Here is a 27,347-nt window from a genome sequence, read left to right as displayed (position 1 = left end):
TTTTCATCTAACGTTGAAAACTATCTAAAGTTCTTCTATAAGTTTGCTTATATCATTGTCGTTTTATGAGTTTAATAAAGCTTAAGACATTTAATACCAGTGTTGTGTATGGAAATTTTTTATTTCAAACTTACAACTGTGTCTCTATGTTCTTGTTCTAATATATCATGGAAGTAAACGAACTTGTTTATGAAAGTATTTTATATAAGAACACACAATTTAAAAAATAAGTAAGGTATTCATACACATTCGTTTTATTTGAGTTTTTATTCTGATGCATAAATTAAATTTAAAGTATTACAGCCACAAATTACAAAAAGAAAACTTCAAAAACCAATATTTACCTGCTAGCTAAAATTTTACATGCTTACTTATTACTAACGTGTATTTTTAAAGTATACTATTTGGATGTAGCATACTTTTTGTCCAACCTTGTTTTCTTTAATAATATTCTACTAACTGAATTAATCTGATATATACTTTTAATAAAAAATACCTAGTAAATTTTTAGAGACCTTAAGTCTGTATTAATTTTTTTTTCGGTATAATCTAGATTAATTATTAGCAATATTAAAATGATTATCATTTAAAAACAATCCTTTCTAATTGTTAAAGGAAAAATGAAAAAAATAAACAAAATTTAGCGGTTTTAGGCTGTATGTACTAGTTTACATTTTCAATTTGTAGTAAAAATGTTTGGTTTTAGTTAATAAAATAATCAAAAATGCTTTGTTTTAGATAGTATTGTTAATTTATGAAAAAAAAATCTTTAGTTTTACTTTGATTACAATGTCATATAAGCGAGCTGTACGTTTTTATTTTATCCTAAAAAAATATTTAAAAATGCTTATGATTTTTACGTTGGTCACAAACTAGTAATTTAAAATAGTATGTTTAATAAAGAACATTACACTGAAATAAAGCAAATGATTTAAACATATACAGACATTTAAATTTGCTTCTCAGTCCCAACTTGGGAGTTCAAAATAAAAACTATAAACTTAAAAAAAAATTTGTAAACATAATCGCAAATTAAGTTCAAATACTCAATGCTACTGTTATTGTTGTATCAACAATTTTTTATCAAAAAAGTGATAAAAGATATATGTCATATATAACTGTGTTATTTATACTAAAAAAGTTTTGCTGTGTTTATATGTATAATATATAGGTAAAAAATATAAATAAGTATTGTTAAAAAGTACTGTAAAATAAAGCGTAGTGTTTAAAATTTATTTTAAACTTTGACTATATTTTTATATAATTTTGATTTTTAGAGATGTTTTAAGTAAGGCTTTTCTTACACATTTTAAGAGATTATGTACAATTAAAACCAATGACAAACTTGACGTTTTCTATAAATATTGACGGTGTAGTTTCATAATAATAAAAAATATTTATATAACCTGAAAAAAAAACAATTTTTTTGAGTGATAAATAGTAAATAATTTCTATTAAACTTTTCTTTAAAAGCTCAAAGACAAGAGCGTTTAAGTTATTAATAAGTTATGAAGTTAACTCTGAAATCGATGGCAATTACCGTCCAGGCAAATGAGCTTACACTTGAGTTGGAATTTTTTTTGAAGTATCATTGTTGTTGCTATAGTAGTGAAGTTAGTGCATAGAGAAAATTTCTACTATTTTGAGCACAAATTTTTAAATTCATTTTTACTTGTAAAAGTTTATTTTTTTTTGTTACTTTAGTAGCAAAGCTGGCACATTTAGAATATTTTTACTTTTATGAGCATGAGTTTATAATTTTAGCTTTGTTTGTAAAAGATAATATAGAATGCATACAATTTCTTTTTAATTATACAATACTTTATGTTTCTAGTAGAATTTATTTTTTAGTTTTCTTTTAGAAATTGTATCGCTTTAAAATGTAAAATAGCTTATTTAAAGTTTGAATCCAAATGCAGAAGAACATTGTTGTGAAATTAGATGAGAAAAGTAACACTGTTATTGAAAATTCTAGCAGGCCAAGAAGTTTTTCAAGTTTAACTAATGATGAGCCTTCAATAATAAATGGTTAACAAAGCACTATGTAAACAATATTAATAATCTAAATAAAGTTCAGTGGTCTTAAACCTTTTCAAAAACTGCGTTCACTAATTTACTGGATAAAACTGTATGTACACAAGGCTATAAAAACATAGTATATTATAAAGAGACAGGTTTTTTAGTGTCTGACTATATGAATAAAATGTTAATAAGTGTTAATTTAGTTCATAATTACATTTTTCTTTAAGATATAGACAAAACAAATGTCATCAAAAAGAATTATTTAATCCTACTAAACTTTTTGTACAGAGTAAAGTAATTTCAATACACACTAGTTTTTACATACTGTATAGACCACTGATTTAGTTCATTCTATTTTAAAACTTTATTCACAGTTGTTACAAAAATTTACTAAAAAATAAACTTACTTGAAAAAGAGAAGTGTATGTTATTATTATCCTTGAGTATAATTACTTAAAAGTTTAACCAATTTAAAGGTAACATAGAAAACGATGGTGTAGAAATCTCAGAAGGAAGTGAAATTAAGTTTATCAACGAAAAAATAAAAGTAAATTATTAAAATAACTGTGTTAAATTGAAAGTTTGTTTAAGTTATTAAACTTATTTTCCTCATACTATAGGTCACAAATAAGGAGAATTTAGACGCACTCAAACTCTTATCAGATTTGAAAAGAAGGTATACTAGAGAAACTGATAAATGGAAAAACTTGTCGCTTCGTTTGAGGATTACAAACTTGATTTTGACTTGTGTTATTATTTTACTTCAAGTTACTCAGGTTGTTTGAAAAAATTGCTAACTTGTTGCATGAATTTTGTAATAATGAATGAAAGTGTAATAAGATACTTAACAAATGTAAAAAAAAACTGTAGAGGTATTTGCATATACGAAATATATTTTTATATATTTCATACACGAACAGCTCGAAAATTAAAATGAATATGCGACTTCAATACTGGTAAGAAATTCAGTTACTGAGAAATATTTAATTAGTGTATTTAAAAGAAAAATGTTTAACATACTTTATTTGTTTAAAATTGTTCGTGTTGTTCGTTTTAAGTTATCTAATTTGTAGTTAACTGTTTTAATAAACTTTTATAGTCACTATTTGTTTTCTATCAACTTAAACCTTTAAATAAAAGTTAAAAAGACTGTACATAGAAACTAGTCTTATGTTTTTGCTTTGATTATAAATGTATTTAAAAGTAATTTTTTTTTTGAAAAAAGATTTAAAACAATGCATTAAGTTATAAGCTGGTTTGAAACAATCATTTCTGGTGCTGTTAAATATAAGCACATTAAAACTTAGGGATTAAATCAGTATTCAAAACATTTTAACTAAGCTTAATCTTTTTAAATATTTTGCAACAGGGTATTGTGTTTCAGCTAAGTGACACAGTAATATCTTCTACAACAAAAAGTTCTCTGGGAACAGTCATACCCATACTAGTTAGCGGGATTGCAGCCATTCAACTCAAATTCGGCTGGGCCAAGAAGTCAGATAAAGCTAAAAAATGTTTGTTGTTAAAAAATTTATATTAGACAAACTTCTTAATTTTATTAGTTTTACTAAATTAATAAAGTTGATTAAACTCATTTTTATTTTTGATTGTAAGTTCTTAAAAGAAGAAACAAAAGTGTATATTTAGTTTAATTTTTCTTCTGTAAATAATAACATGTCTAAATTATAACATAACAAAATATTTAAATGCAAGTTATACCAAAGTTTTTTAAGCTAATCAGTTTAAGAAAATGTTCTAAACTATATTTTCTTTTTAATTTTAAGTATGTTGTTTTCAGTTTAGAACCTATTGTGAATTTTACACATCGAATATATTACAAATAACAAATACGTTTACTTGTGTTAATATTTAGGTGCGTTGATGTACAGTAAAATGCTAAAGGAGGTCAACTACAGATTGGTACTTGTACAAAGTGGAGCACTTATTGAAGACTTGGACAAAATTTGCAACGATTTTCTGTTAATGGAAACTGAAAATGCACCTGCTTATATTAATGCGTACTGATGAGTGCTGCATGTTGAAGTGTTGCCTTAAATAGCTGTGTGAAATGCTTAAGTTCGTGTATTACTAATGGTAGAAGTACTTGAAGTATGCTCCTTTTTCTTTAGTGTTATATTTTATTCATAAATCTGTTGATAATGCTTTAATTAAATGGAATGAACTTTTCTTACTTAACAAATTTAAGCTTTAGTACTTTAAACTTGCTCTGAATTTAGTTTAAATTTTATTAATGTTAAGTATAATATCAATTGAAACTATTTCTATCTATACTTAAAAAAAATTATTAAAAGCTTCAACGATACAAAAAAGTAACTATAAGTTTTTGTTTAAAATTGTATTTTCAGTGTGCAAAAAATGCTTGCGAATAAATTGAAAAACAAAGTTATGTAAAGTTTCAGTTGTAAAAAACATATTTTTTATTAACTTAACAACCTAAAAAATAAGTTCAATGTATATTATATGTTACTTTAATTTTCGTCTAAATGTTTTTTTATGACGAACAACAGTTTTATAAGTTAAGTATAGATCTGAAACTTTCTACTTTATTTTATCTTATAATGACCTTAGTCTTATAAGTTCATACAATCATTTAAAAAATGTTTATTAAATTAACAGTTAAATAGTAGTAGAAAACTTATATAAATATTAAAAGTTTCTAAAAAATATAGAACCGAGTTGTCGAATTACGGAATTTGGATTTATAAAACTTTTGCTGATTTAGTGTTTTAAGATAGTTTTGCTATTCAACTTAAAGTTTTTATAAATTTTCTAGGAGTATACTAAAATGTCTTAGTCTTCTAAAAGCCTTTGTTAAAAGCATATTAAATAAGATATTCTAGATCTATAGTATTCTTTGAAAACTTTTCTTAAAAACTTAAAACTTTTATTTTTACAGTTTTTTTACAAAATGTAGTTAAAACTTTCAAAAACATAGCTCTGTTTAGATTACAGTTGTTTTTATTATTAAGAAAAAGCAAAAAAAATAAATAACCGTATATTTAAACTATAAATTAAATTACATGGTTTTTAAAACCAAGATGTAAACGGATAAAATCTAAATAATGTTTTTGTAACCAACTAAGTTTACAGAAACTAACCTGATTTTTAATTTTATATTTTGTGGATATAGAACGATTTTTGTTTTCAATTTATGTTAGTTGTTAAAATGCTCTAGCATAAAATTCTTAATATCAAAAAAAGTGTAAGCTTACATCAAAGTTTTTTATAAAACTACGCTTTTCAGTTTATAAACCATATAGATATGAATGTATTAACGCAAACTGTAAAATTTATTTTAAACTTTAAGTAGACACACTTGCAATTGTTGTCTTTTTTTTATTTGTTATTAATTTTTGGTTGATTCTCAACATTAATAGATAAGAACGCACCAGTAAATTACTAAACATGTATCTTTTAGGCTGTTTTAAAATTTAAAAGTTAAACAACAGACTACTGTCTGTATATGTATACTAAAATTTCTTAGTCTTCTCAAAAGCCTTTGTTGAAAGCATATAAAATAAGATATTCTAGATCTAGAGTATTCTTTTAAAGTTTTTCTTCAAAACTTAGATATAATGTTTTTACTGTTGGTTTACAAAATGCAGTTGAAACTTTTAAAACATAGCTCTATTCAAGTTACAGTTGTTTTTCTTATCTAAAAAAGGAAACATAAGTAAATAACTGTACATTTAAACTATAAAGTAAACCTACATGTTTTTTAAAGCCGAGTATTTGTACTAAAATGTTTAGCTGACTACTATAATACAAAACCATTGTCTAGTTTACTTAATACTTTTATTTTCAGTTCAAATTATCATCAAATTATCAAATTTATTCTTCTTCTTCTTCTTCATCTCCTCTCTTTTGACGTCCCCCGCGTCTCCACCAGCAGTATCTGTTGCAGTGACGATATTTGCGGAGCCAGTAGTAATAGACGCGCTTGCTCTTTGCAACGCGCACCCTCAAGTGGTTGTAAATGCGGGTGAGATGACGGATCCTGTTGTTGCATTTTTTGATGATGCGCGGCAGTCTGTGTCTGCAGATGCGGTATTGGTGACGGATACGAATGGCGTGAAGGACGAGGGGATTCACCCAACGACCGCCTTTGATCTGACGGAAGTCATCTTCAGCTAAGTCAGTTCTGTTTAGGAGAAATTTGTAATTTTGTGAATTCGAAATTTAACGTAAGCTAAAAAAGCTGTTTTCAGATTTTTTATAGCACTATGTTTATTACGAGAGCTAAAAAACTAATGTTTACTAGAAGAGGAATTATTGTACTAAAAGTAGAGGAGACTTAAAGAACATGATAGTTTTTATTTATCAAGGCAAAACTTCTAATTTTAAACTATACAATCTTACAGCAGTTTAACTAAGTTTATCTTTAAACAGTTTGTTATGTTTCGTGTTTTAGTATTGAAAGAAACTTAGTGTAGGTTTTTACGTAAAGAAATTAAAAAAACTTTAAATAAAAATGATAGAAATATATTTTTTGACACTTATAAGGTTTTTTAAAGTTTTATTTAAGATTGAATTATAATATATACTCTTATAATTTAATATTTAGTATATAAATGTTACAAAGTTATTCTTAAGTAAATAAATTTATATTTTTTTTTATGTGCTACGTAGACTATTTATACATCATAAATTTAAGACTAAAGTATAAATAAAAATAAGCTTTGCTTGTTTTTATAGCAGTTTAATTTAAAAATTATGATTAGGTGATCATTAATGTTTAAACTTGTTATGATATTAAAAAAGATGTTAGATTTTGAAACAATAAAGTTTTAAACTAACACATCTTCTTTATTTTCTTCAGCTTTTGAAAATCCAACAAAAAAGATGACAGCAAAAGCAACCAGCAAGTAAAATTTCATCTCTACTTTTTATTGTAGTCTTTTAATCAACTATAATAAATTTCTGTTTCTTCATCGGTTTATATACGACTTGCAATTTAATAATAAAAAGTGGGAAAATTATTCAAAACAGGACATGACGTAATCAAAACTGTGGGTTAATTTGCCTCCACAGTTTATTAAATAAAAATAAAAATTAATTAAAAATTGAATTTAAATAAAAACAAAAACAAAATTTAATTAAAAAAAAAAGCTAATATAAAAGGATGAAAATTTTGCATAAATTTATCATTTACATTTGAACTAGCGTTTGAAAGATCAAAAATAAAAATGAAATTTTTAACTTTTGGATTGTTATCCGTACTTTTGCTAGCATACGCTTATGCTGAAGAATCAAAGTAAGTTTTTTATATTTAAATGAATTTGAATCTTTCACTAAAACCAACTCTGTAAAAATAAAAGTTCAATTCTTAAGCTTATGCAAACTATAAATTAAAAAACATAGGAGTGTAAAGATCTTTTTTTTACTAACATTAAATATTTTTTGATTAACGTTTTATTAATTCGACTATTTTATTATAGTACTAATTTCTACTTCAGGAATATAAAAAAATCAATAATTTATTATTAGAAAAACTGTAAAATTGAAAGAAATAATTTTTCACAGGGAGCTTTCTGATAAAACAGATGCTGAACGTTAGTTTTATTTTAAAAAATACAAAAATTAATAGTTAAAATCAAATACTTAATTTGAATAAAATTTATTTGTTTCAAGTATAGAAAATTAATTAGAATACACATTATAAGTTTATACTTGGAGTTTTTATACAAATTGGTTTATTATACATATATTACATTTACATATCATTTGCAACTTATTATATAAATGTTACTTATTTTATTTTATATTTTATTTCACAAACGTTTTCAGAACTTTACAAGTTTCATTATCAAAAAGGTAAACGTAATGAATTTCCGAAACCTTCCTATAATACTTTATATTATAATTTTACTAAATATAAAGTTGAAAAAGGAAAACATAATTAGTAGATACATAACGTTAGAATACTTTTTTTACTAAATCCTAATGTAAATTTATGTAAATTTTACTAATTTCTTTTACTAAAGTTTTTTTAAATATTTTTATGAATACTTATGCTACCAACAAGTTATGGCTGCTTTTCATATTTCTCAATAAAAAATACAAAATTTTTAGTAATTATTATAAAAAAATATTTATATTGACTGAAAAAACATACTGATTATTTAATGTTGTATACAGTTGAGAACTACTTGAAATTCATTTTCCTGATAATCTAGTAAAAACGAAACATTTTCAATATAATTATACAAAAGAATTAAAAAAAATTTTTTCTACAGTATTGAACACTGACTACCATGTCTGCACCGCCGGACATCTTCGCGTCATCATTCGTCGTTTGACCGTTTTGAGGAACCGTTGCTGGCACACCACCAAAGTTCGTCGTGCTCACTGTAGACGTCGCATCCACTGGCTTCTGACCCGCATCAGGAAATTCAGACACTCTTTGAAATACTACAACAAACGTATCCACATCTACAAGAGGAAATACTACTGGTGCAGACGTCGTTGTTACTGGAGCTGCAACAAAATCATCAATTATTATTCTCGTTACGGAATTAAGAAGGGAGATGAAGAACAGCAAGATGATGAATAAATATTTTGTTTGTCGCAATAAATAAAAGTTCTTTAAAAATATACTTTCGTTCATATTTGTTTCAAATTGATTACCTAAAAAATGTAGACAAAGATTTAATTCAATTAAAAAGACTAATAACAGTTGAAATAAGCTCACTATCGACGTTTTTCTTGAGTCTTTTTGAATACCATGCATACAAATTAACTTTAAGTTATGGTTACAAGCAATATTTGTTGTTAACAACTAACCAAATGAAGGCCGTGTACATAGTAAACAATTTTTTGATAGTCTTTAAAAAATTTGAAGTATCACTTATGTATGATCGTAACAAAACTAAATCTTTTAATGTTCTACTAATCCACTCGTAAACATTACTAGTAAAAATATTAAAAATTTTTGAGCATCTAAATAAATAAAATTTAAGTTCCTTTAACGTATGCTTTCTTTACTTAAATATATTCATCAGTTTTTTTTGTTGATCAAGTTTTGTTTTGACAAAAAAAAAAAACTTTAGTTTAATTAAAGTTATTTTTACAGTTTTAAAGATAAAAGTAAACCATTAAAAACATATCTACTTAAACTTTATTAGATAATTAAAAAAAATCTTAATGCGTTAGCTGCTTTCAAAATTATTTTTTTTCAATTTAAGATTTTATCAAAGCAAAGGGAAAATATAAATCTCGAAGTTGTAAGAAAAGCTAATACAATAGATAAATTATAAAACTTGTAACCTTATCAGTAAAAAACTTCAGTAATACCACTAATTCTAACTTATAGGCATTAAAAAAAAAGGTACTAACTTAAGTAATATTTTAACAGGATTAATATTTTTTTTAAGTCAATATAATTTTTGAATGAAATTTTTTAACTAAATATTTTTCCAATATGTATTAAATATAATTTTAAGCGAAAAAAGGAATTCATAGTTTAAGTTTCATTTCTCTCAAAAATTATGTCTAAGTCTTTTTTTGTTCTTCATTACAAACGCCAGATTTTCTAGTGTAAGTTTCAACTATTTCTGTTTTAGCGGGCCAAGTTTACATGCTTGCCACAATTTTATCTTTCGCGGGCCGTATAAATTAAAATAAAAATATTCTCGTGGACCTCATAAATTAAAAAAAAAAGTGTACCTTTTTAAAGTTACAACAAAAGATATAATAATCAATCTATTTCAGTCTGCTTTGAAGAAACTGTATTTTATAAACTTGAAAAAGTTAAGTTTTTTATAATTAGATTTTTCTTACAAGTTTTAATACAAAATTTTTGACAATGAAAAATTTACTTTATCCTTAGTTGAAGCATTCAATCAAACATAATTACTATTTGAGCAAACTAAAAAACTTTTTGAAAGTGGTCATTATGAAATATTTAAGTTTTTGTATAGTATTTCAATTTTTGATTTTAAATCTCGAGGATAGTTACAAAAAGTTAGTTTTTTTTACCTTTTACTTAGGCGAAAAGTTTTATAGATAAAATGGATAAAAACTCGGCTTTAAAAGAAATAAAATATTTTACATGAAAACTGATTAAATTTGAAGAACTATTTTAATAATCAGATTTTTAAAGTTAAATGATATAAGATTGTTTTTTTTTTTAACAAACACCTAACGTTTGTTTAATATAAAATTCGACAATCTCGCTTGTTGTTCTATTTTTGTTCTTTTTGTGTCACGTTTCTATATTTTTATTTGTTTTTCTCAAGAAAGTTTTATTGCTCGCAAAACTTCAATAATTCTTAAAAAGAAAAACAATTTTGTGTGAGACCTCTGTTTGAAATCTCACAAACGCCAATTGTTTCTTTGTTTTAAACTTTAAATATACCGCCTAAAAATTAAAAATCACGTCCGAATATTTTCGATAACTTTTTTGTTTAAATTTAAAATCACGTCCTCATGTTTTTGTTTGTTTTTTCATTTTTGCACGCGTTTCTTAAGTGTTTCATATTAATGTTCAGTTTTTGTGCGTTGCTCAATACGTTTATATAACAAGGAAGCTTGTATGCTGTATATAAGCAGCTTTGTTGTACTTAATTCATCAAATCATGTCAGCTAGCTATGTTGTGATATCTGAGTTTAGTATAATAATTCCAGACTTATTAAAGATTTCAGATAGGAATTTTGTTCTTGTAGTTTAGGGGTGGGTAACGTTTTTAGCCGGTGGGCCAGGTGTAGAAAGTTTAGTCCTTAGCGGGCCGGCGCATTTCATTTTGATTGGTATACTATCAAAATCCACCCGATCAAAATCCACCCGCGTTCAAAATCCACCCATTTTTTTTTACATTTTCTATGTTTTTTAACTTATTTTATATATTAAAAACTTTTTTTATAACTTTTTAAAATTTATTTTTCACTATCACTGTTACCCCTAACCCTTACCCTCGATCGGTAAGCGGTTCTCAATTTTTACTGGGTGGATTTTGAACGTTTCCTTTTTGATTTAATTTAATAAAATTTATTAGTTACATACTCAAGTTATTTTTCATAAACTATTAGTTTTATGTGAACTTTGAATTTTTTTTACAATATCTAGTGTAAGTTTAAATTTTCCGTAAATTGTACCTAGTACCTTTTTTTTTTGATTTTCATTTGAAAATCGGAATATATGATGTAAGTTTTAAAATTTACTTTAGTAGGCAAGATTAAAATGCTCATGAGCCGCTGTTTTATATTTTTCTGGTTGAGCTCTATTCCATTTTTGTAAACATTGGCGAGCAAGTTATTTTCTTTCCAAAGGCCGTATTGAGCCCGCAGACCGTACGTTGCCCACCCCTATTGTAGTTGGTAGTTGTTATACAACTACAATTTAACTGATTTTTTTTTGATTATACTTGATGTTTATAAGATAAAGGAAATTATTTATACTTAATCTATACTTCTATATAGCAGCTTTGATAAGTATTTAAAAAATAAAATTTCTAGCAAATACAATAACTAAGATCTATAGCTATAAAAACAGCTCAGTTTTATTTAGCTAAATAGTAAAAACTATTTGATAAACTTATTAAATAACTAGAAACTTTATGAGATTATTGTGATAAGTAAGATTGTGATAAAAAATTATTACATTAAATACCAAAAAAAAATCTAAAGTATCTTCGTTGTCAAATAATAAACAAATTCAAATGTTACAATTTTTTTCTGTTTTATTTTACATCTTAATCATTAAAAAGTTTATATTTTTTTTATTAAGTAAACTAAAGTACCGAAAAAATAAAAGTATATTTATTTGTGGAGTATTTAAATCTTCAAACCACATAAATTTAAAAATACTTATAATAAATAAAATTATAAGAAAAAAACATCACATTACTTCTTTTTTAAATAGAAATGCTGAATACACTATAAACGAAGAATATGATTGTGAAAAAAAGAACGTTTAATTAAATAAAAAAACTGGTAAAAAGTAATGAAGAGATTAGTAAAAAATTTAAAACTTATTAGAATGTAACAGAAACTTTTTTCTGTCATACTTATCAGGTTTTGTGTTTATATTGATAAACTTACAGTAAATAAATGTAGTACTTAAATTGAGCTCAAATTTTTGTAAAAGTGTTTTATTCAATTAATATACGAATCAACATATTATGTATATAAAACTCAAGTCTGAATTTTTGAGTTTACCAAAATTGAAAACTTCTTAAAAGCTTTAAACTGCTAACTAACTTATTATTTATTAGAAATATAATATATACGTAATATATTTAATTAGTATTAACTAAAAGTTGAAAATTGGTTAAACCAACGAAGGACATGTTTAAATGTATGATATATTTGTTTCTTGTGGTAGCTTCAGTCAGAGCTCATCCAATTTCTATCAATAAAGTTAAGAATCCATTTGACCAGTACTCAGTTAGTTACTAGATCATTAGTATCATTATATAAAATAATATCAGTTGTTACTACTATTAAAGTACAAAACAGCAAAGTTTACATTTTTCAAAAAAGCTGTTGTTTACTTTTAATGTTTTTATAAACTATTTAAAAATAACTTGTGTAGATGAAAATTTATAATAGTGTTAAGTCGTAAATAAATTTTCACCTCAAAATTTTCTTTTTAACTTATTATCGAGCACTAAAAACTTATATAAATACTTTTATTACAGAACAGCACTAGTCTTGTAAACGATGGTTTTGTAAATGTGATGACTCAAAGCTTTGTTTTTCAAGAAACTGAAAAAAATAATACTCTTTCTAATGTAGAAACTACGAGAAGTAATTTAGTGGACTTATAAATTTATGTTTATAAACTTAAAAAAAATACGTTTGAAAACTTTGGTTACATGAAAATTCAAATTCTTAAATTAATACTTAAAGGACCACATCTCAAAAAGTAATAAATGTTAAAAAAAAATTGTTATATACGTCTAACAATAAGACTATAATGATGAAAAAAAAATCTGAAACAATATTTATAAAAGTAGAAAAATAATAGCTACTAAAAATCACTATGTTTTAGTAATTTTTTAAAACTTGTTATAGCTTTATCTCAAAAAATTGTTTAAATTTTTCAATAAGAAATTCTCATCTAGGTCAAATTTGTAGTGTTATAATAATCGTAAAATATTGTAGTTTTTAATTATTATTAATAAAGATACTCAAAAGTATTAAAATTTGTCGTGTCAGAAGTTAAATTATCAGAATTTGAGTAGTCGTGCAGTGAAAGTTTTTATGCTGTAAGTAATTAGTCTTTTTATACCAATCTCATCAAATCGTGTAAGTTAGCTAAGTAAAGGTATATAAGTTTTCTAAAAAAATAATTTATTAGATATTTCAAAATTAAAACTGCTTCTTAAAGTTAATATCTGTAACTAGAGTAGGGTTATTTAGTATTAAAAATTAGTTCAAAAGATAGTTCTATTAAGCCATTCAACAAAGTGAGACGAATGTGCTTCATTAAAAGTTGTTTAAAACTACAAACTTAACTTTTTTAACTGATAAAGTGTTTAAGTTTGGTTGTAATTGCTATTTATAAAATACAATAAACAAATATAATATAAGTGAATTTTTTCCAAAATATTTCAAGCATCTTCGTTTTTTCATTCCCGTTTTTGATTAAATTACTACTAGTAATCATTTGCTTACTACGTTGAATAACATTAATATCAATTTTATAAATGTGAAATGATATATTTTACTTGTAGTTTTTCAAAAGTAGTTGAGAACTTTATCTGAAATCAAACATTTTCTATTAAAAGGCACAACAAACACTTGCAAGGACATCAAACACGCTGACCCGAGTGCAGCCAGTGGAATATGCGAGGTGGAAGTCCAAGGTGAAAGAATTGAACATGGAGTTTGTGACATGGACACTGCTGGCGGTGGCTGGGCCGTTAGTGTTTACATTTTTTTTTTGCTTTTGTGTTTGTTTAAGTATTTATTTAAAACAAACCTTTGATTATCAAGTCCTTCTTAAAAGTTAGTGGATAGTGAATAAGCTCTGAAATAGAAATTCAGATAATTTATAGCTTTCATAAACTTTGTAGAAAAAGATTCTAAAATTTAATAACAACCTTTATAACACATTTTAAACAGCCTAAAGTATTTGTTTTGTGAAACCTTAGTGCTTTTGATGAAAGATTTGAAAAAGTTCTTGTGTAAAACATTTATATTTATTTTTATGACATGAAAACTAACCATTTTTTAAAGGTTATCCAGAACAGGTTTAATGGGGAAACTGACTTCGCTAGAAATTGGATTACTTACGAGAATGGATTTGGAGATTTAAATGCAGAATTTTAGTTGGGTTAGTTTACTTATTTATATAAATTATTGTTAGAACTAGAACATAGACGTACATATACTTTTTAGATGTTAAAAAGTTTACAATATTGTTTAAAACATCATAGTGAAGGTTTATAACAAGTAAAAAGTTGTACTTTAACAGCTTGTATTTTTTTCAGTTTTCGGTTTTACTGATCTATGCTACATATGTCTTGGATTCTTAGTTGAAATGACAAAAAAAAAAGTAAAGTAAAATATTTAAAATAAATGCTTAATGCTTATCTTATAACAATAACACTTTAAGAACATATGATCATACTCTAGAACTTTTTTTAAAGTTCTCAAAAACATCCACAAGTTAACTACCGTTAAACAAGTTGATATTCGTATTGAAATGTCTTCATTTTATGGTATAGATAAATATGTTGAGTACAAGTTAGTTTGTAGACAAATTTTACTTAAATAAGTATACATGTAAAAATAAATTTATATTAAAAAATTTGTAAGATTAAGAGTTTGAAAATAAAATAAATAAAATAATTTTGATATTCAAACTTATGCTGATTGTGATCAACATTTTTTAGAGATTTTAAGGTTTCTGATGCTAGAGACAACTATAGACTATCTTTCAACGGAAGTTCCTATTCCGGTAATGCAGGTTAAAAAGTTTTGTGAGGTATCATTACAAATGAAATTATATTGGTGAAGAACTTATAAAAACTCCAAAAATATTTTCAATAATAAAATGACCATTGTTTTTTTCTATAACTTTTATGCGGAAATTGAATAACTTGTTTACAATAACTAGAACTTGAACAACTAAATTAAACGAACATAAAATGTTAGTCTGACTGTAAAAGCTTAATTACAAACTTTAAATACATACACCAAGGATAAATTTTTATCTATACTTTTAATACAAAAAAAAAATCAGACTTACAAAATTTAATTAAATAGCCTCAGTTAAATGGTAAAACTGAACAAATTTAATTTTAACACACTTGTGATCAAAAATTAGTTTTTTAGGTGACAACTTGAGGTTTCACAACCACATGCAGTTTACCACGCTTGACGCGGACCACGACTTACTCCGAAACGAAAGTTGTTCTGAATACATGAGCGGAAACTCAGGCAACTGGTTTTCGGGGTACTATGGATGCTTCTTGCAAAACTTGAATGGGATCTACGGCCGAAAAGGTGATTTCGGTAACAAGTACATGGTTTGGTTGTACTACGGAGAAGGAAATATCTACGATGCTTTGCAGAAGTCTCGTTGGATGCTGCGCGAAGCAGTTTAAAATATATAATCTTTTGTTAATGTTTTAACAACAACTGAAAAGTATATACTAAATATATTGAACTTGTGTTTAAAGTTTTAATGCGTTGTAATTTATGTTATTATTTATTCGTTAAAAAACTTTATCAAATTAATTTGAACAAAAGTTTTTTGAGAGCAATTAACGTTTAATGATACTTTGCATAGATACACCCTTATTTTCTGTTGTAATTAATGTAAAACTTTGCTTGTGTAAAAAGTATTTATGTTTAATTGATTGTCTAAATAAACAATTTATTTGCATATTTGTTTTTGTTTAAAAAAATATGCAGTATAAATGTACTTTTTTCTAGTTAAATTGTTTTTTTGCATAGTTTATAAGGAAAAATTAGTTTTAATATTAACAAAATAATTTTAAAGTATTTTTAAATTTATTGATTGTTAGCGAATAGTATTAAATTTGTTAAAGTTATTTAGAAACTACTGTCTAGTTTCAACCTTTTTGTATTAATTAATTACTACTAGCAACCTAAGAAAATTTTGTAACTTGTAAAAAAATAACAATGATATTTTGTGCTAATTTTGTTCTTCATGGTTGAAAAAATGTATTTGTGTTTTTAATTCTATCAAGTTAAATGAACTTTAGTTTTAAAACAATTTTAAATAAACAAAAATATAAAAACTTATTTGTACTCACCTAAAATACATAATAAGTCTGCATTGAATCAAATAAAATTTTTTTAGCTTAATTCAAATAAGGATGACTACTGCTATTTTAAAGTTTTCAAATTTTATTTTAAAACTTTTAAAATTTGCATTGAAAAATGTCATGAAGCATTCTGGTTGGTTATAGTTTAAACTGTCGATGCAAGAAAGACGGCAGAGTTTACGTAATTGTTATATTAGTATATTATGTGTACGCATTAAGCTGCTAAGAACTCTTTATATTTCCTTATTCCGTAACTTAGTTGGATATTGATGTGAAACTTTATTCTTTCACCTCAACCGTACAAATACCTATTATTCCCCAAAACTTTTGTTTAAATAAATTCTTGATTAAAAACCCTTAAAAAAAAACTTCTTTAAAAAAAATGACTTCTGTTATACCTATATTTAACTTTTGAATTTTTATTTTAAGATAAAAACTAAATAAAAACAAAACAACAATTCCGAACACACGTTATGTTCATTATTAGGTGGTTAAGCTAGAAAGCACTATTAAAAAACTGTTTTAAAATCTTTACTACTGAACACTAATATCTAAAATTAAATTCGTATTCCTTTTCTTGCTTGTCGATTCATAAGTTTTCAATTTCCTTTTCTATTAATAATTTTTATACAATAGAAACTATAAAAATAGGGATGTACACAAATTTTATGCTTTAAAATTTAGCACAACTCTAAGACAACATAAAAAAAAGTCCAATTTGATTTATAAATTTATTTTAACTTAAATTATCAGCGATAAATCTATTCTTCTTCTTCTTCGTCTCCTCTCTTTTGACGTCCCCCGCGTCTCCACCAGCAGTACCTGTTGCAGTGACGATATTTGCGGAGCCAGTAGTAATAGACGCGCTTGCTCTTTGCAACGCGCACCCTCAAGTGGTTGTAAATGCGGGTAAGATGACGGATCCTGTTGTTGCATTTTTTGATTATGCGCGGCAGTCTGTGTCTGCAGATGCGGTATTGGTGACGGATACGAATGGCGTGAAGGACGAGGGGATTCACCCAACGACCGCCTTTGATCTGACGGAAGTCATCTTCAGCTAAGTCAGTTCTGTTTAGGGGAAATTTGTAATTTTGTGAATTCGAAATTTAACGTAAGCTAAAAAAGCTGTTTTCAGATTTTTTATAGCTCTATGTTTATTACGAGAGTTAAAAAACTAATGTTTACTAGAAGAGGAATTATTGTACTAAAAGTAGAGGAGACTTAAAGAACATGATAGTTTTTATTTTTCAAGGCAAAACTTCTAATTTTGAATTATATAATCTTACAGCAGTTTAACTAAGTTTATCTTTAAACAGTTTGTTATGTTTCGTGTTTTAGTACTAAAAGAAACTTAGTGTAGGTTTTTACGTAAAGAAATTAAAAAAACTTTATATAAAAATGATAGAAATATATTTTTTGACACTATTAAGTTTTTTTAAAGTTTTATTTAAGATTAAATTATACTATATACTCTTATAATTTAATATTTACAATATAAATGTTACAAAGCTATTCTTAAGTAAATAAATTTATAAAATTTTTATGTGCTAAGTAGACTATTTATACATCATAAATTTAAGACTTAAATATAAATAAAAATAAGCTTTGCTTGTTTTTATAGCAGTTTAATTTAAGAATTATGATTAGATGATCATTAATGTTTAAAATTGTTATGATATTAAAAAAGATGTTAGATTTTGAAACAATAATGTTTTAAACTAACACATCTTCTTTATTTTCTTCAGCTTTTGAAAATCCAACAAAAAAGATGGCAGCAAAAGCAACCAGCAAGTAAAATTTCATCTCTACTTTTTATTGTAGTCTTTTAATCAACTATAATAAATTTCTGTTTCTTCATCGGTTTATATACGACTTGCAATTTAATAATAAAAAGTGGGAAAATTAGTCAAAACAGGACATGACGTAATCAAAACTGTGGGCTAATTTGCCTCCACAGTTTATTAAAAATAAAAGAAAATTAATTAAAAATTGAGTTAAAATAAAAACAAAAACAAAATTTAATTAAAAAAAAAAGCTAATATAAAAGGATGAAAATTTTGCATAAATTTATCATTTACATTTGAACTAGCGTTTGAAAGATCAAAAATAAAAATGAAATTTTTAACTTTTGGATTGTTATCCGTACTTTTGCTAGCATACGCTTATGCTGAAGAATCAAAGTAAGTTTTTTATATCTAAATAAATTTGAATCTTTCACTAAAACCAACTCTGTAAAAATAAAAGTTCATTGCTTAAGCTTATGCAAACTATAAATTAAAAAACATAGGAGTGTAAAGATCTTTTTTTACTAACATTAAACATTTTTTGATTAACGTTTTATTAATTCGATTTTTTTATTATAGGACTAATCTCTACTTAAGGAATATAAAAAAATAAATAGTTTATTATTAGAAAAACTGTAAAATTAAAAAAAAAAAATTTCACAGGGAACTTTCTGATAAAACAGATGCTGAAGGTTAGTTTTATTTTAAAAATTACAAAAAATTAATAGTTAAAAGCAAATACTTAATTTGTTTAAGATTTATTAGTTTCAAATATAGAAAACTAATTAGAATAGACGTTATAAGCTTATACTTTGAGTTTTTATACAAATTGGTTTATTATATATATATTATATTTACATTTTATTTGCAACTTATTATATAAATGTTACTTATTTTATTTTATATTTTATTTCACAAAAGTTTTCAAAACTTTACAAGTTTTATTATCAAATGGTAAACGTAATGAATTTTCGAAATTTTCCTATAACACTTTATATTATAACTTTACTAAATATAAAGTTGAAAAAGGAAAATATAATTAGTAGATACATAACGTTAGAATACTTTTTTTACTAAATCCTAATGTAAATTTATATAAATTTCACTAATTCGTTTTACTAAAGTTTTTCTAAATATTTTTATGAATACTTATGCTACCAACAAGTTATGGCTGCTTTTCATATTTCTCAATAAAAAATACAAAATTTTTAGCAGTTATTATAAGAAATTATTTATATTGACTGAAAAAACATACTGATTATTTGATGTTGTATACAGTTGAGAACTACTTGAAATTCATTTTCCTGATAATCTAGTAAAAACGAAACATTTTCAATATACTTATACAAAAGAATGTTAAAAAAAGAAATTTCTACAGTATTGAACACTGACTACCATGTCTGCACCGCCGGACATCTTCGCGTCATCATTCGTCGTTTGACCGTTTTGAGGAACCGTTGCTGGCACACCACCAAAGTTCGTCGTGCTCACTGTAGACGTCGCATCCACTGGCTTCTGACCCGCATCAGGAAATTCAGGCACTCTTTGAAATACTACAACAAACGTATCCACATCTACAAGAGGAAATACTACTGGTGCAGACGTCGTTGTTACTGGAGCTGCAACAAAATCATCAATTATTATTCTCGCTACGGAGTCAAAAAGGGAGATGAAGAACAGCAAGATGATGAATAAATGTTTTGTTTGTCGCAATAAATAAAAGCTCTTTAAAAATATACTTTCGTTCATATTTGTTTCAAATTGATTACTTAAAAATGTAGACAAAGATTTAATTCAATTAAAAAGACTAATAACAGTTGAAATAAGCTCACTATCGACGTTTTTCTTGAGTCGTTTTGATTACCATGCATACAAATTAACTTTAAGTTATGGTTACAAGCAATATTTGTTGTTAACAACTAACCAAATGTAGGCCGTGTACGTAGTAAACAATTTTTTGATAGTCTTTAAAAAATTTGAAGTATAGTTTATGTATGATCGTAACAAAACTAAATATTTTAATGTTCTACTAATCCACTCGTAAACATTACTAGTACAAATATTAAAAATTTTTGAGCATCTAAATAAATAAAATTTAAGTTCCTTTAACGTATGCTTTCTTTACTTAAGTATATTCATCAGTTTTTTTTGTTGATCAAGTTTTGTTTTGACAAAAAAAATTACTTTAGTTTAATAAAAGTTTTTTTTAACAGTTTTAAAGATAAAAGTAAACCATTAAAAACATATCTACTTAAACTTTATTAGATAATTTAAAAAAATCTTTTTTCGTTAGCTGTTTTCAAAAATAATTTTTTTCAATTTAAGATTTTATCAAAGCAAAGGGAAAATCTAAATCTCGAAGTTGTAAGAAAAGCTATTACAATAGATAAATTATAAAACTTGTAACCTTATCAATAAAAAACTTCAGTAATACCGCTGATTCTAACTTATAAACATTGAAAAAAAAAGTTACTAAAAGTTAAGTAGTTCCAGTATGTATTAAATACAATTTTAGTCGAAAAAAGGAATACATAGTTTAAGTTTCACTTCTCTCGAAAAGTATGCGGGAGTCTTTTTTTTGTTCTTCATTACAAACGCCAGATTATCTAGTGTAAGTTTCAACTATTTCTGGTTTAGCGGGCCAAGTTTACATGCTCGCTTGCCACAATTTTATCTTTCGCGGGCCGTATCCCACTTAAAATAAAAATATTCTCGTTGACCTCATAAATTTTATCATAAAGATATCATAATCAATCTATTTCAGTCTGCTTTGAAGAAACTGTATTTTATAAACTTAAAAAAGTTAAGTTTTTTAAAATTAGATTTTTCTTACAAGTTTTAATATAAATTTTTTGACAATGAAAAATTTACTTTATTCTTAGTTGAAGCATTCAATTAAGTATAAGTACTATTTGAGCAAACTAAAAAATTTTTGAAAGTGGTCATTATGAAATAATTAAGCTATTGTATAATATTCCAATTTTTATTTTAAATTTCGAGGATAGATACAAAAAGTTAGTTTTTTTTTATTTTACTTAGGCGAAAAGATTTTAAAGATAAATAGATAAAAACTTGGCTTTAAAAGAATTAAAATATTTTACATGAAAACTGATTAAATTTGAAGAACTATTTTAATAATCAGATGTTCAAAGTTAAATGATATAAGATTTGTTTTTCTTTTAATCTCGCAAACACCTAACGTTTATTTAATATAAAGTTCGACAATCTCGCTTGTTGTTCTATTTTTGTTCTTTTTGTGTCACGTTTCTATATTTTTATTTAATTTTCTCAAGAAAGTTTTATTGCTCGCACAACTTCAATAATTCTTAAAAAAAAAAAAATTTGTGTGAGACCTCTGTTTGAAATCTCACAAACGCCAATTGTTTATTTGTTTTAAACTTTAAATATACCGCCTAAAAATTTAAAATCACGTCCGAATATTTTCGATAACTTTTTTGTTTAAATTTTAAATCACGTCCTCATTTTTTGCTTGTTTTTTTATTTTTGCACGCGTTTCTTAAGTGTTTCATATGAATGTTCAGTTTTTGTGCGTTCCTCAATACGTTTATATAACAAGGAAGCTTGTATGCTGTATATAAGCAGCTTTGTTGTATTTAATTCATCAAATCATGTCAGCTAGCTATGTTGTGATGTCTGAGCTTAGTATAATAATTCCAGACTTATTAAAGATTTCAGATATGAATTTTGTTCTTGTAGTTTAGGAGTGGGCAACGTTTTTAGCCGGTGGGCCAGGTGTAGAAAGTTTAGTCCTTGGCAGGCCGGCACATTTCATTTTGATTGGTATACTATCAAAATCCACCCGCGTTCAAAATCCACCCATTTTTTTTACATTTTCTATGTTTTTTAACTTATTTCTTATATTAAAATTTTTTTTTATAATTTTTAAAAATTTATTTTTCACTATCACTGTTACCCCTAACCCTAACCCTCGATCGGTAAGCGGTTCTCAAATTTTACAGGGTGGATTTTGAACGTCTCCCTTTTGATTTAATTTAATAAAATTCATTAGTTACATAATCAAGTTATTTTTCATAAATTATTAGTTTTATGTGAACTTTGAAATTATTTTTTTAAATATCTAGTGTAAGTTTAAATTTTCCGTAAATTGTACCTAGTACCTTTTGTTTTTGTTTTTCATTTGAAAATCGGAATATATGATGTAAGTTTTAAAATTTACTTTAGCAGCCAAGATTAAAATGCTCATGAGCCGCTGTTTTATATTTTTCTGGTTGAGCTCTATTCCATTTTTGTAAACATTGGCGAGCAAGTTATTTTCTTTCCAAAGGCCGTATTGAGCCCGCAGACCGTACGTTGCCCACCCCTATTGTAGTTGGTAGTTGTTATACAACTACAATTTAACTGATTTTTTTTTGATTATACTTGATGTTTAAAAGATAAAGAAAATTATCTATACTTAATCTATACTTCTATGTAGCAGCTTTGATAAGTATTTAAAAAATAAAATTTCTAGCAAATACAATAACTAAGATCTATAGCTATATAAACAGCTCAGTTTTATTTAGCTAAATAGTTAGAACTAGAAACTTTATGAGATTATTGTGATAAGTAAGATTGTGATAAAAAATTATTACATTAAATACCAAAAAAAAATCTAAAGTATCTTCGTTGTCAAATAATAAACAAACTCAAATGTTACAATTATTTTTTGTTTTATTTTACATCTCAATCATTAAAAAGTTTATATTCTTTTTTATTAAGTAAACTAAAGTACCGAAAAAATAAAAGTATATTTACTTGTGGAGTATTTAAATCCTCAAACCACATAAATTTAAAAATACTTATAATAAATAAAAATTATAAGAAAAAAACATCACAATACTTTTTTTTTAAATAGAAATGCTGAATACACTATAAACGAAGAATATGATTGTGAAAAAAAAGAACGTTTAATTAAATAAAAAACTGGTAAAAAATAATGAAGAGATTAATAAAAAAGTTTAAAACTTATTAGATTGTAACAGAAACTTTTTTCTGTCATACTTATCAGGTTTTGTGTTTATATTGATAAACTTACAGTAAATAAATTTAGTACTTAAATTGAGCTCGAATTTTTGTAAAAGAGTTTTATTCAATTAATATACGAATCAACATATTATGTATATAAAACTCAAGTCTGAACTTTTTGAGTTTACCAAAATTTAAAACTTCTTAAAAGCTTAAAACTGCTAACTAACTTATTATTTATTAGAAATATAATACAAACATAATATATTTAATTAGTACTAACTAAAAGTTGAAAATTGGTTAAACCAACGAATGACATGTTTAAATGTATAATATATTTGTTTCTTGTTGTAGCTTCAGTCAGAGCTCATCCAATTTCTTTCAATAAAGTTAAGAATCCATTTGACCGGTACTCAGTTAGTTACTAGATCATTAGTATCATTATATAAAACAATATCAGATATTACTACTATTAAAGTACAAAACAGCAAAGTTTACATTTTTCAAAAAAGCTGTTGTTTACTTTTAATGTTTTTATAAACTATTTAAAAATAACTTGTGTAGATGAAAATTTATAATAGTGTTAAGTCGTAAATAAATTTTCACCTCAAACTTTTCTTTTTAACTTATTATCGAGCACTAAAAACTTATATAAATACTTTTATTACAGAACAGCACTAGTCTTGTAAACGATGGTTTTGTAAATGTGATGACTCAAAGCTTTGTTTTTCAAGAAACTGAAAAAAATAATACTCTTTCTAATGTAGAAACTACGAGAAGTAATTTAGTGGACTTATAAATTTATGTTTATAAACTTAAAAAAAATACGTTTGAAAACTTTGGTTACATGAAAATTCAAATTCTTAAATTAATACTTAAAGGACCACATCTCAAAAAGTAATAAATGTTAAAAAAAAATTGTTATATACGTCTAACAATAAGACTATAATGATGAAAAAAAAATCTGAAACAATATTTAAAAAAGTAGAAAAATAATAGCTACTAAAAATCACTATGTTTTAGTAATTTTTTAAAACTTGTTATAGCTTTATCTCAAAAAATTGTTTAAAACTTTTCAATAAGAAGTTCTCATCTAGGTCAAAATCGTAGTGTTATAATAATCATAGAATATTGTAGTTTTTTAATTTTTGTTAATAAAGATAGTCAAAAATAGCTCAAAGTTATTAAAATTTGTCGTGTCAGAAGTTAAATTATCAGAATTTGAGTAGTCGTGCAGTGAAAAGTTTTTATGCTGTAAGTAATTAGTCTTTTTATACCAATCTCATCAAATCGTGTAAGTTAGCTAAGTAAAGGTATATAAGTTTTCTAAAAAAATAATTTATTAGATATTTCAAAATTAAAAATGCTTCTTAAAGTTAATATCTGTAATTAGAGTAGGGTTATTAAGTTTTTAAAATTAGTTCAAAAGATAATTCTGTTAAGGCATTCAACAAAGTGAGACGAATGTGCTTCATTAAAAGTTGCTTAAAACTGCAAACTTAACTTTTTTAACTGATAAAGTGTTTAAGTTTGGATGTAATTGGTTTTTATAAAATACAATTAACAAATATAATATAAGTGAGTTTTTCCCAAAATATTTCAAGCATCTTCGTTTTTTCATTCCCGCTTTTGATGAAATTACTACTAGTAATAATTAGCTTACTACGTTGAATAATATTAATATCAAGCTTATAAATGTGGTTTGATATGATATATTTTACTTGTAGTTTTTCAAAAGTAGTTGAGAACTTTATCTGAAATTAAACATTGTCTATCGTAAGGCACAACAAACACTTGCAAGGACATCAAACACGCTGGTCCGAGTGCAGCCAGCGGAATATGCGAGGTGGAAGTCCAAGGTGAAAGAATTGAACATGGAGTTTGTGACATGGACACTGCTGGCGGTGGCTGGGCCGTTAGTGTTTACATTTTTTTTTTGCTTTTGTGTTTGTTTAAGTATTTATTTAAAACAAACCTTTGATTATCAAGTCCTTCTTAAAATTTAGTGGATAGTGAATACGCTCTGAAATAGAAATTCAGATAATATATAGCTTTCTAAACTTTGTAGAAAAAGATTCTAAAGTTTAATAACAACCTTTATAACACATTTTAAACAGCCTAAAGTATTTGTTTTGTGAAACCTTAGTGCTTTTGATGAACTATTTGAAAAAATTCTTGTGTAAAACATTTATATTTATTTTGATGACATGAAAACTAACCGATTTTTAAAGGTTATCCTGAACAGGTTTAATGGGGAAACTGACTTCGCTAGAAATTGGATTACTTACGAGAATGGATTTGGAGATTTAAATGCAGAATTTTGGTTGGGTTAGTTTACTTATTTATATAAATTATTGTTAGAACTAGAACATAGACGTACATATACTTTTTAGATGTTAAATAGTTTATAATACTGTTTAAAAAATATAGAAAAAAAAAAGTTTATAACAAGTAAAAAGTTGTACTTTAACAGCTTGTATTTTTTTCAGTTTTCGGTTTTACTGATCTATGCTACATATGTCTTGAATTTTTAGTTGAAATGACAAAAAAAAGTAAAGTAAAATATTTAAAATAAATGCTAAATGCTTTTCTTATAACAATAACACTTTAAGAACATATGATCATACTCTAGAACATTTTATAAAGGTCTCAAAATCATCCACAAGTTAACTACCGTTAAACAAGTTGATATTCGTATTGAAATGTCCTCATTTTATGGTATAGATAAATATGTTGAGTACAAGCTAGTTTGTAGACAAATTTTACTTAAATAAGTATACATGTATAAATACATTTTTATTAAAAATTTGTAAGATAAAGAGTTTGAAAATAAGATAAATAAAATAATTTTGATATTCAAACTTATGGTAATTGTGATCAACATTTTTCAGAGATTTTAAGGTTTCTGATGCTATTGACAACTATAGACTATCTTTCAACGGAAGTTCTTATTCCGGTAATGCAGGTTAAAAAAGTTTTGTGAGGTATCATTACAAATGAAATTGTATTGGTGAAGAACTTATAAAAACTCCAAAAATATTTTCAATAATAAAATGACCATTGTTTTTTTCTATAACTTTTATGCGGAAATTGAATAACTTGTTTACAATAACTAGAACTTGAACAACTAAATTAAACGAACATAAAATGTTAGTCTGACTGTAAAAGCTTAATTACAAACTTTAAATACATACACCAAGGATAAATTTTTATCTATACTTTTAATACAAAAAAAAAATCAGACTTACAAAATTTAATTAAATAGCCTCAGTTAAATGGTAAAACTGAACAAATTTAATTTTAACACACTTGTGATCAAAAATTAGTTTTTTAGGTGACAACTTGAGGTTTCACAACCACATGCAGTTTACCACGCTTGACGCGGACCACGACTTACTCCGAAACAAAAGTTGTTCTGAATACATGAGCGGAAACTCAGGCAACTGGTTTTCGGGGTACTATAGATGCTTCTTGCAAAACTTGAATGGGCTCTACGGCCGAAAAGGTGATTTCGGTAACAAGTACATGGTTTGGTTGTACTACGGAGTAGGAAATATCTACGATGTTTTGCAGAAGTCTCGTTGGATGCTGCGCGAAGCAGTTTAAAATATATAATCTTTTGTTAATGTTTTAACAACAACTGAAAAGTATATACTAAATATATTAAACTTGTTTTAAAGTTTTAATGCGTTGTAATTTATGTTATTATTTATTCGTTTAAAAACTTTATCAAATTAATTTGAACAAAAGTTTTTTGAGAGCAATTAACGTTTAATGATACTTTGCATAGATATACCCTTATTTTCTGTTGTAATTAATGTAAAACTTTGCTTGTGTAAAAAGTATTTATGTTTAATTGATTGTCTAAATAAACAATTTATTTGCATAATGTTTAAAAAAAATGCAGTATAAATGTACTTTTTTCTCGTTAAATTATTTTTTTTGCATAGTTTATAAGGAAAAATTAGTTTTAATATTAACAAAATAATTTTAAAGTATTTTTAAATTTATTGATTGTTAGCGAATAGTATTAAATTTGTTAAAGTTATTTAGAAACTACTGTGTAGTTTCAACCTTTTTGTATTAGTTAATTACTACTAGCAACCTAAGAAAATTTTGTAACTTGTAAAAAAATAACAATGATATTTTGTGCTAATTTTGTTCTTCATGGTTGAAAAAAATGTATTTGTGTTTTTAATTCTATCAAGTTAATGAACTTTAGTTTTAAAACAATTTTAAATAAAAAAAGAATATAAAAACTTATTTGTACTCACCTAAAATACATAATAAGTCT

At 25.2% G+C, this 27,347-nt stretch overlaps 7 protein-coding genes across 8 annotated transcripts; 5 read left to right on the top strand and 2 right to left on the bottom strand.

Moving 5' to 3' along the window:
- Positions 1-1,866: 1,866 nt before the first annotated feature.
- Positions 1,867-6,153, top strand: LOC145829660 (uncharacterized). 2 transcript variants are annotated; one of them, XR_014369566.1, is made up of 6 exons: positions 1,867-2,028; positions 2,499-2,569; positions 2,643-2,798; positions 3,392-3,536; positions 3,896-4,098; positions 5,849-6,153. XR_014369566.1 is itself a non-coding variant. In XM_082937513.1 (5 exons), exons 1-5 carry the CDS (start codon positions 1,914-1,916, stop codon positions 4,045-4,047), a joined length of 639 nt encoding a protein of 212 aa, XP_082793639.1. In that variant the 5' UTR covers positions 1,867-1,913; the 3' UTR covers positions 4,048-4,416. The 2 variants fall into 2 exon arrangements, 1 of the variants encoding a protein (XP_082793639.1); XM_082937513.1 differs by lacking the exon at positions 5,849-6,153 and having other exon boundaries at positions 3,896-4,416.
- On the bottom strand, positions 5,826-6,947 carry LOC145829661 (uncharacterized). The gene is made up of 2 exons (XM_082937514.1): positions 6,841-6,947; positions 5,826-6,184 (listed from the first exon to the last, which is right to left on the bottom strand). Exons 1-2 carry the CDS (start codon positions 6,918-6,920, stop codon positions 5,875-5,877), a joined length of 390 nt encoding a protein of 129 aa, XP_082793640.1. The 5' UTR covers positions 6,921-6,947; the 3' UTR covers positions 5,826-5,874.
- Positions 6,948-7,201: 254 nt separating this feature from the next.
- On the top strand, positions 7,202-8,897 carry LOC145829923 (uncharacterized). The gene is made up of 3 exons (XM_082937808.1): positions 7,202-7,297; positions 7,567-7,595; positions 8,280-8,897. Exons 1-3 carry the CDS (start codon positions 7,230-7,232, stop codon positions 8,594-8,596), a joined length of 414 nt encoding a protein of 137 aa, XP_082793934.1. The 5' UTR covers positions 7,202-7,229; the 3' UTR covers positions 8,597-8,897.
- A 3,442-nt stretch (positions 8,898-12,339) lies between these two features.
- On the top strand, positions 12,340-15,596 carry LOC145828724 (angiopoietin-related protein 2-like). The gene is made up of 4 exons (XM_082936478.1): positions 12,340-12,426; positions 13,773-13,906; positions 14,883-14,956; positions 15,325-15,596. Exons 1-4 carry the CDS (start codon positions 12,340-12,342, stop codon positions 15,594-15,596), a joined length of 567 nt encoding a protein of 188 aa, XP_082792604.1.
- Positions 15,597-17,018: 1,422 nt separating this feature from the next.
- LOC145830029 (uncharacterized) lies at positions 17,019-18,143 on the bottom strand. The gene is made up of 2 exons (XM_082937923.1): positions 18,007-18,143; positions 17,019-17,351 (listed from the first exon to the last, which is right to left on the bottom strand). The coding sequence occupies exons 1-2, from the start codon at positions 18,084-18,086 to the stop codon at positions 17,045-17,047; spliced, it is 387 nt and encodes a 128-aa protein (XP_082794049.1). The 5' UTR covers positions 18,087-18,143; the 3' UTR covers positions 17,019-17,044.
- Positions 18,144-18,368: 225 nt separating this feature from the next.
- LOC145829999 (uncharacterized) lies at positions 18,369-19,771 on the top strand. The gene is made up of 3 exons (XM_082937889.1): positions 18,369-18,463; positions 18,731-18,759; positions 19,446-19,771. The coding sequence occupies exons 1-3, from the start codon at positions 18,396-18,398 to the stop codon at positions 19,760-19,762; spliced, it is 414 nt and encodes a 137-aa protein (XP_082794015.1). The 5' UTR covers positions 18,369-18,395; the 3' UTR covers positions 19,763-19,771.
- A 4,645-nt stretch (positions 19,772-24,416) lies between these two features.
- LOC145828723 (fibrinogen-like protein A) lies at positions 24,417-26,659 on the top strand. Its single transcript, XM_082936477.1, has 4 exons — positions 24,417-24,438; positions 24,835-24,968; positions 25,285-25,381; positions 26,388-26,659. Exons 1-4 carry the CDS (start codon positions 24,417-24,419, stop codon positions 26,657-26,659), a joined length of 525 nt encoding a protein of 174 aa, XP_082792603.1.
- The last annotated feature ends 688 nt before the right edge of the window (positions 26,660-27,347 follow it).

This window comes from Thalia democratica, chromosome 2, assembly GCF_965202585.1.
Source record: "Thalia democratica chromosome 2, ktThaDemo2.hap1.1, whole genome shotgun sequence".
NCBI lineage: Eukaryota > Metazoa > Chordata > Thaliacea > Salpida > Salpidae > Thalia > Thalia democratica.
This window is presented reverse-complemented; position numbering and strand designations above follow the sequence as displayed.

Coding starts and splice junctions, on each gene's coding strand:
- LOC145829923 (XM_082937808.1), top strand. CDS start 7,230: ATGAAATTTTTAACTTTTGGATTGTTATCCGTACTTTTGCTAGCATAC. Junction 7,298..7,566: donor GCTTATGCTGAAGAATCAAA/GTAAGTTTTTTA, acceptor AATTTTTCACAG/GGAGCTTTCTGATAAAACAG. Junction 7,596..8,279: donor TGATAAAACAGATGCTGAAC/GTTAGTTTTATT, acceptor TTTTTTCTACAG/TATTGAACACTGACTACCAT.
- LOC145828724 (XM_082936478.1), top strand. CDS start 12,340: ATGATATATTTGTTTCTTGTGGTAGCTTCAGTCAGAGCTCATCCAATT. Junction 13,907..14,882: donor CTGCTGGCGGTGGCTGGGCC/GTTAGTGTTTAC, acceptor AACATTTTTTAG/AGATTTTAAGGTTTCTGATG. Junction 14,957..15,324: donor TTCCTATTCCGGTAATGCAG/GTTAAAAAGTTT, acceptor TTAGTTTTTTAG/GTGACAACTTGAGGTTTCAC.
- LOC145829661 (XM_082937514.1), bottom strand. CDS start 6,920: ATGAAATTTTACTTGCTGGTTGCTTTTGCTGTCATCTTTTTTGTTGGA. Junction 6,185..6,840: donor GAAGAAAATAAAGAAGATGT/GTTAGTTTAAAA, acceptor TCTCCTAAACAG/AACTGACTTAGCTGAAGATG.
- LOC145830029 (XM_082937923.1), bottom strand. CDS start 18,086: ATGAAATTTTACTTGCTGGTTGCTTTTGCTGCCATCTTTTTTGTTGGA. Junction 17,352..18,006: donor GAAGAAAATAAAGAAGATGT/GTTAGTTTAAAA, acceptor TCCCCTAAACAG/AACTGACTTAGCTGAAGATG.
- LOC145829999 (XM_082937889.1), top strand. CDS start 18,396: ATGAAATTTTTAACTTTTGGATTGTTATCCGTACTTTTGCTAGCATAC. Junction 18,464..18,730: donor GCTTATGCTGAAGAATCAAA/GTAAGTTTTTTA, acceptor AAAATTTCACAG/GGAACTTTCTGATAAAACAG. Junction 18,760..19,445: donor TGATAAAACAGATGCTGAAG/GTTAGTTTTATT, acceptor AAATTTCTACAG/TATTGAACACTGACTACCAT.
- LOC145829660 (XM_082937513.1), top strand. CDS start 1,914: ATGCAGAAGAACATTGTTGTGAAATTAGATGAGAAAAGTAACACTGTT. Junction 2,029..2,498: donor TGAGCCTTCAATAATAAATG/GTTAACAAAGCA, acceptor ACCAATTTAAAG/GTAACATAGAAAACGATGGT. Junction 2,799..3,391: donor TTTTACTTCAAGTTACTCAG/GTTGTTTGAAAA, acceptor ATTTTGCAACAG/GGTATTGTGTTTCAGCTAAG.
- LOC145828723 (XM_082936477.1), top strand. CDS start 24,417: ATGCTTCTTAAAGTTAATATCT. Junction 24,439..24,834: donor GCTTCTTAAAGTTAATATCT/GTAATTAGAGTA, acceptor GTCTATCGTAAG/GCACAACAAACACTTGCAAG. Junction 25,382..26,387: donor AAATGCAGAATTTTGGTTGG/GTTAGTTTACTT, acceptor TTAGTTTTTTAG/GTGACAACTTGAGGTTTCAC.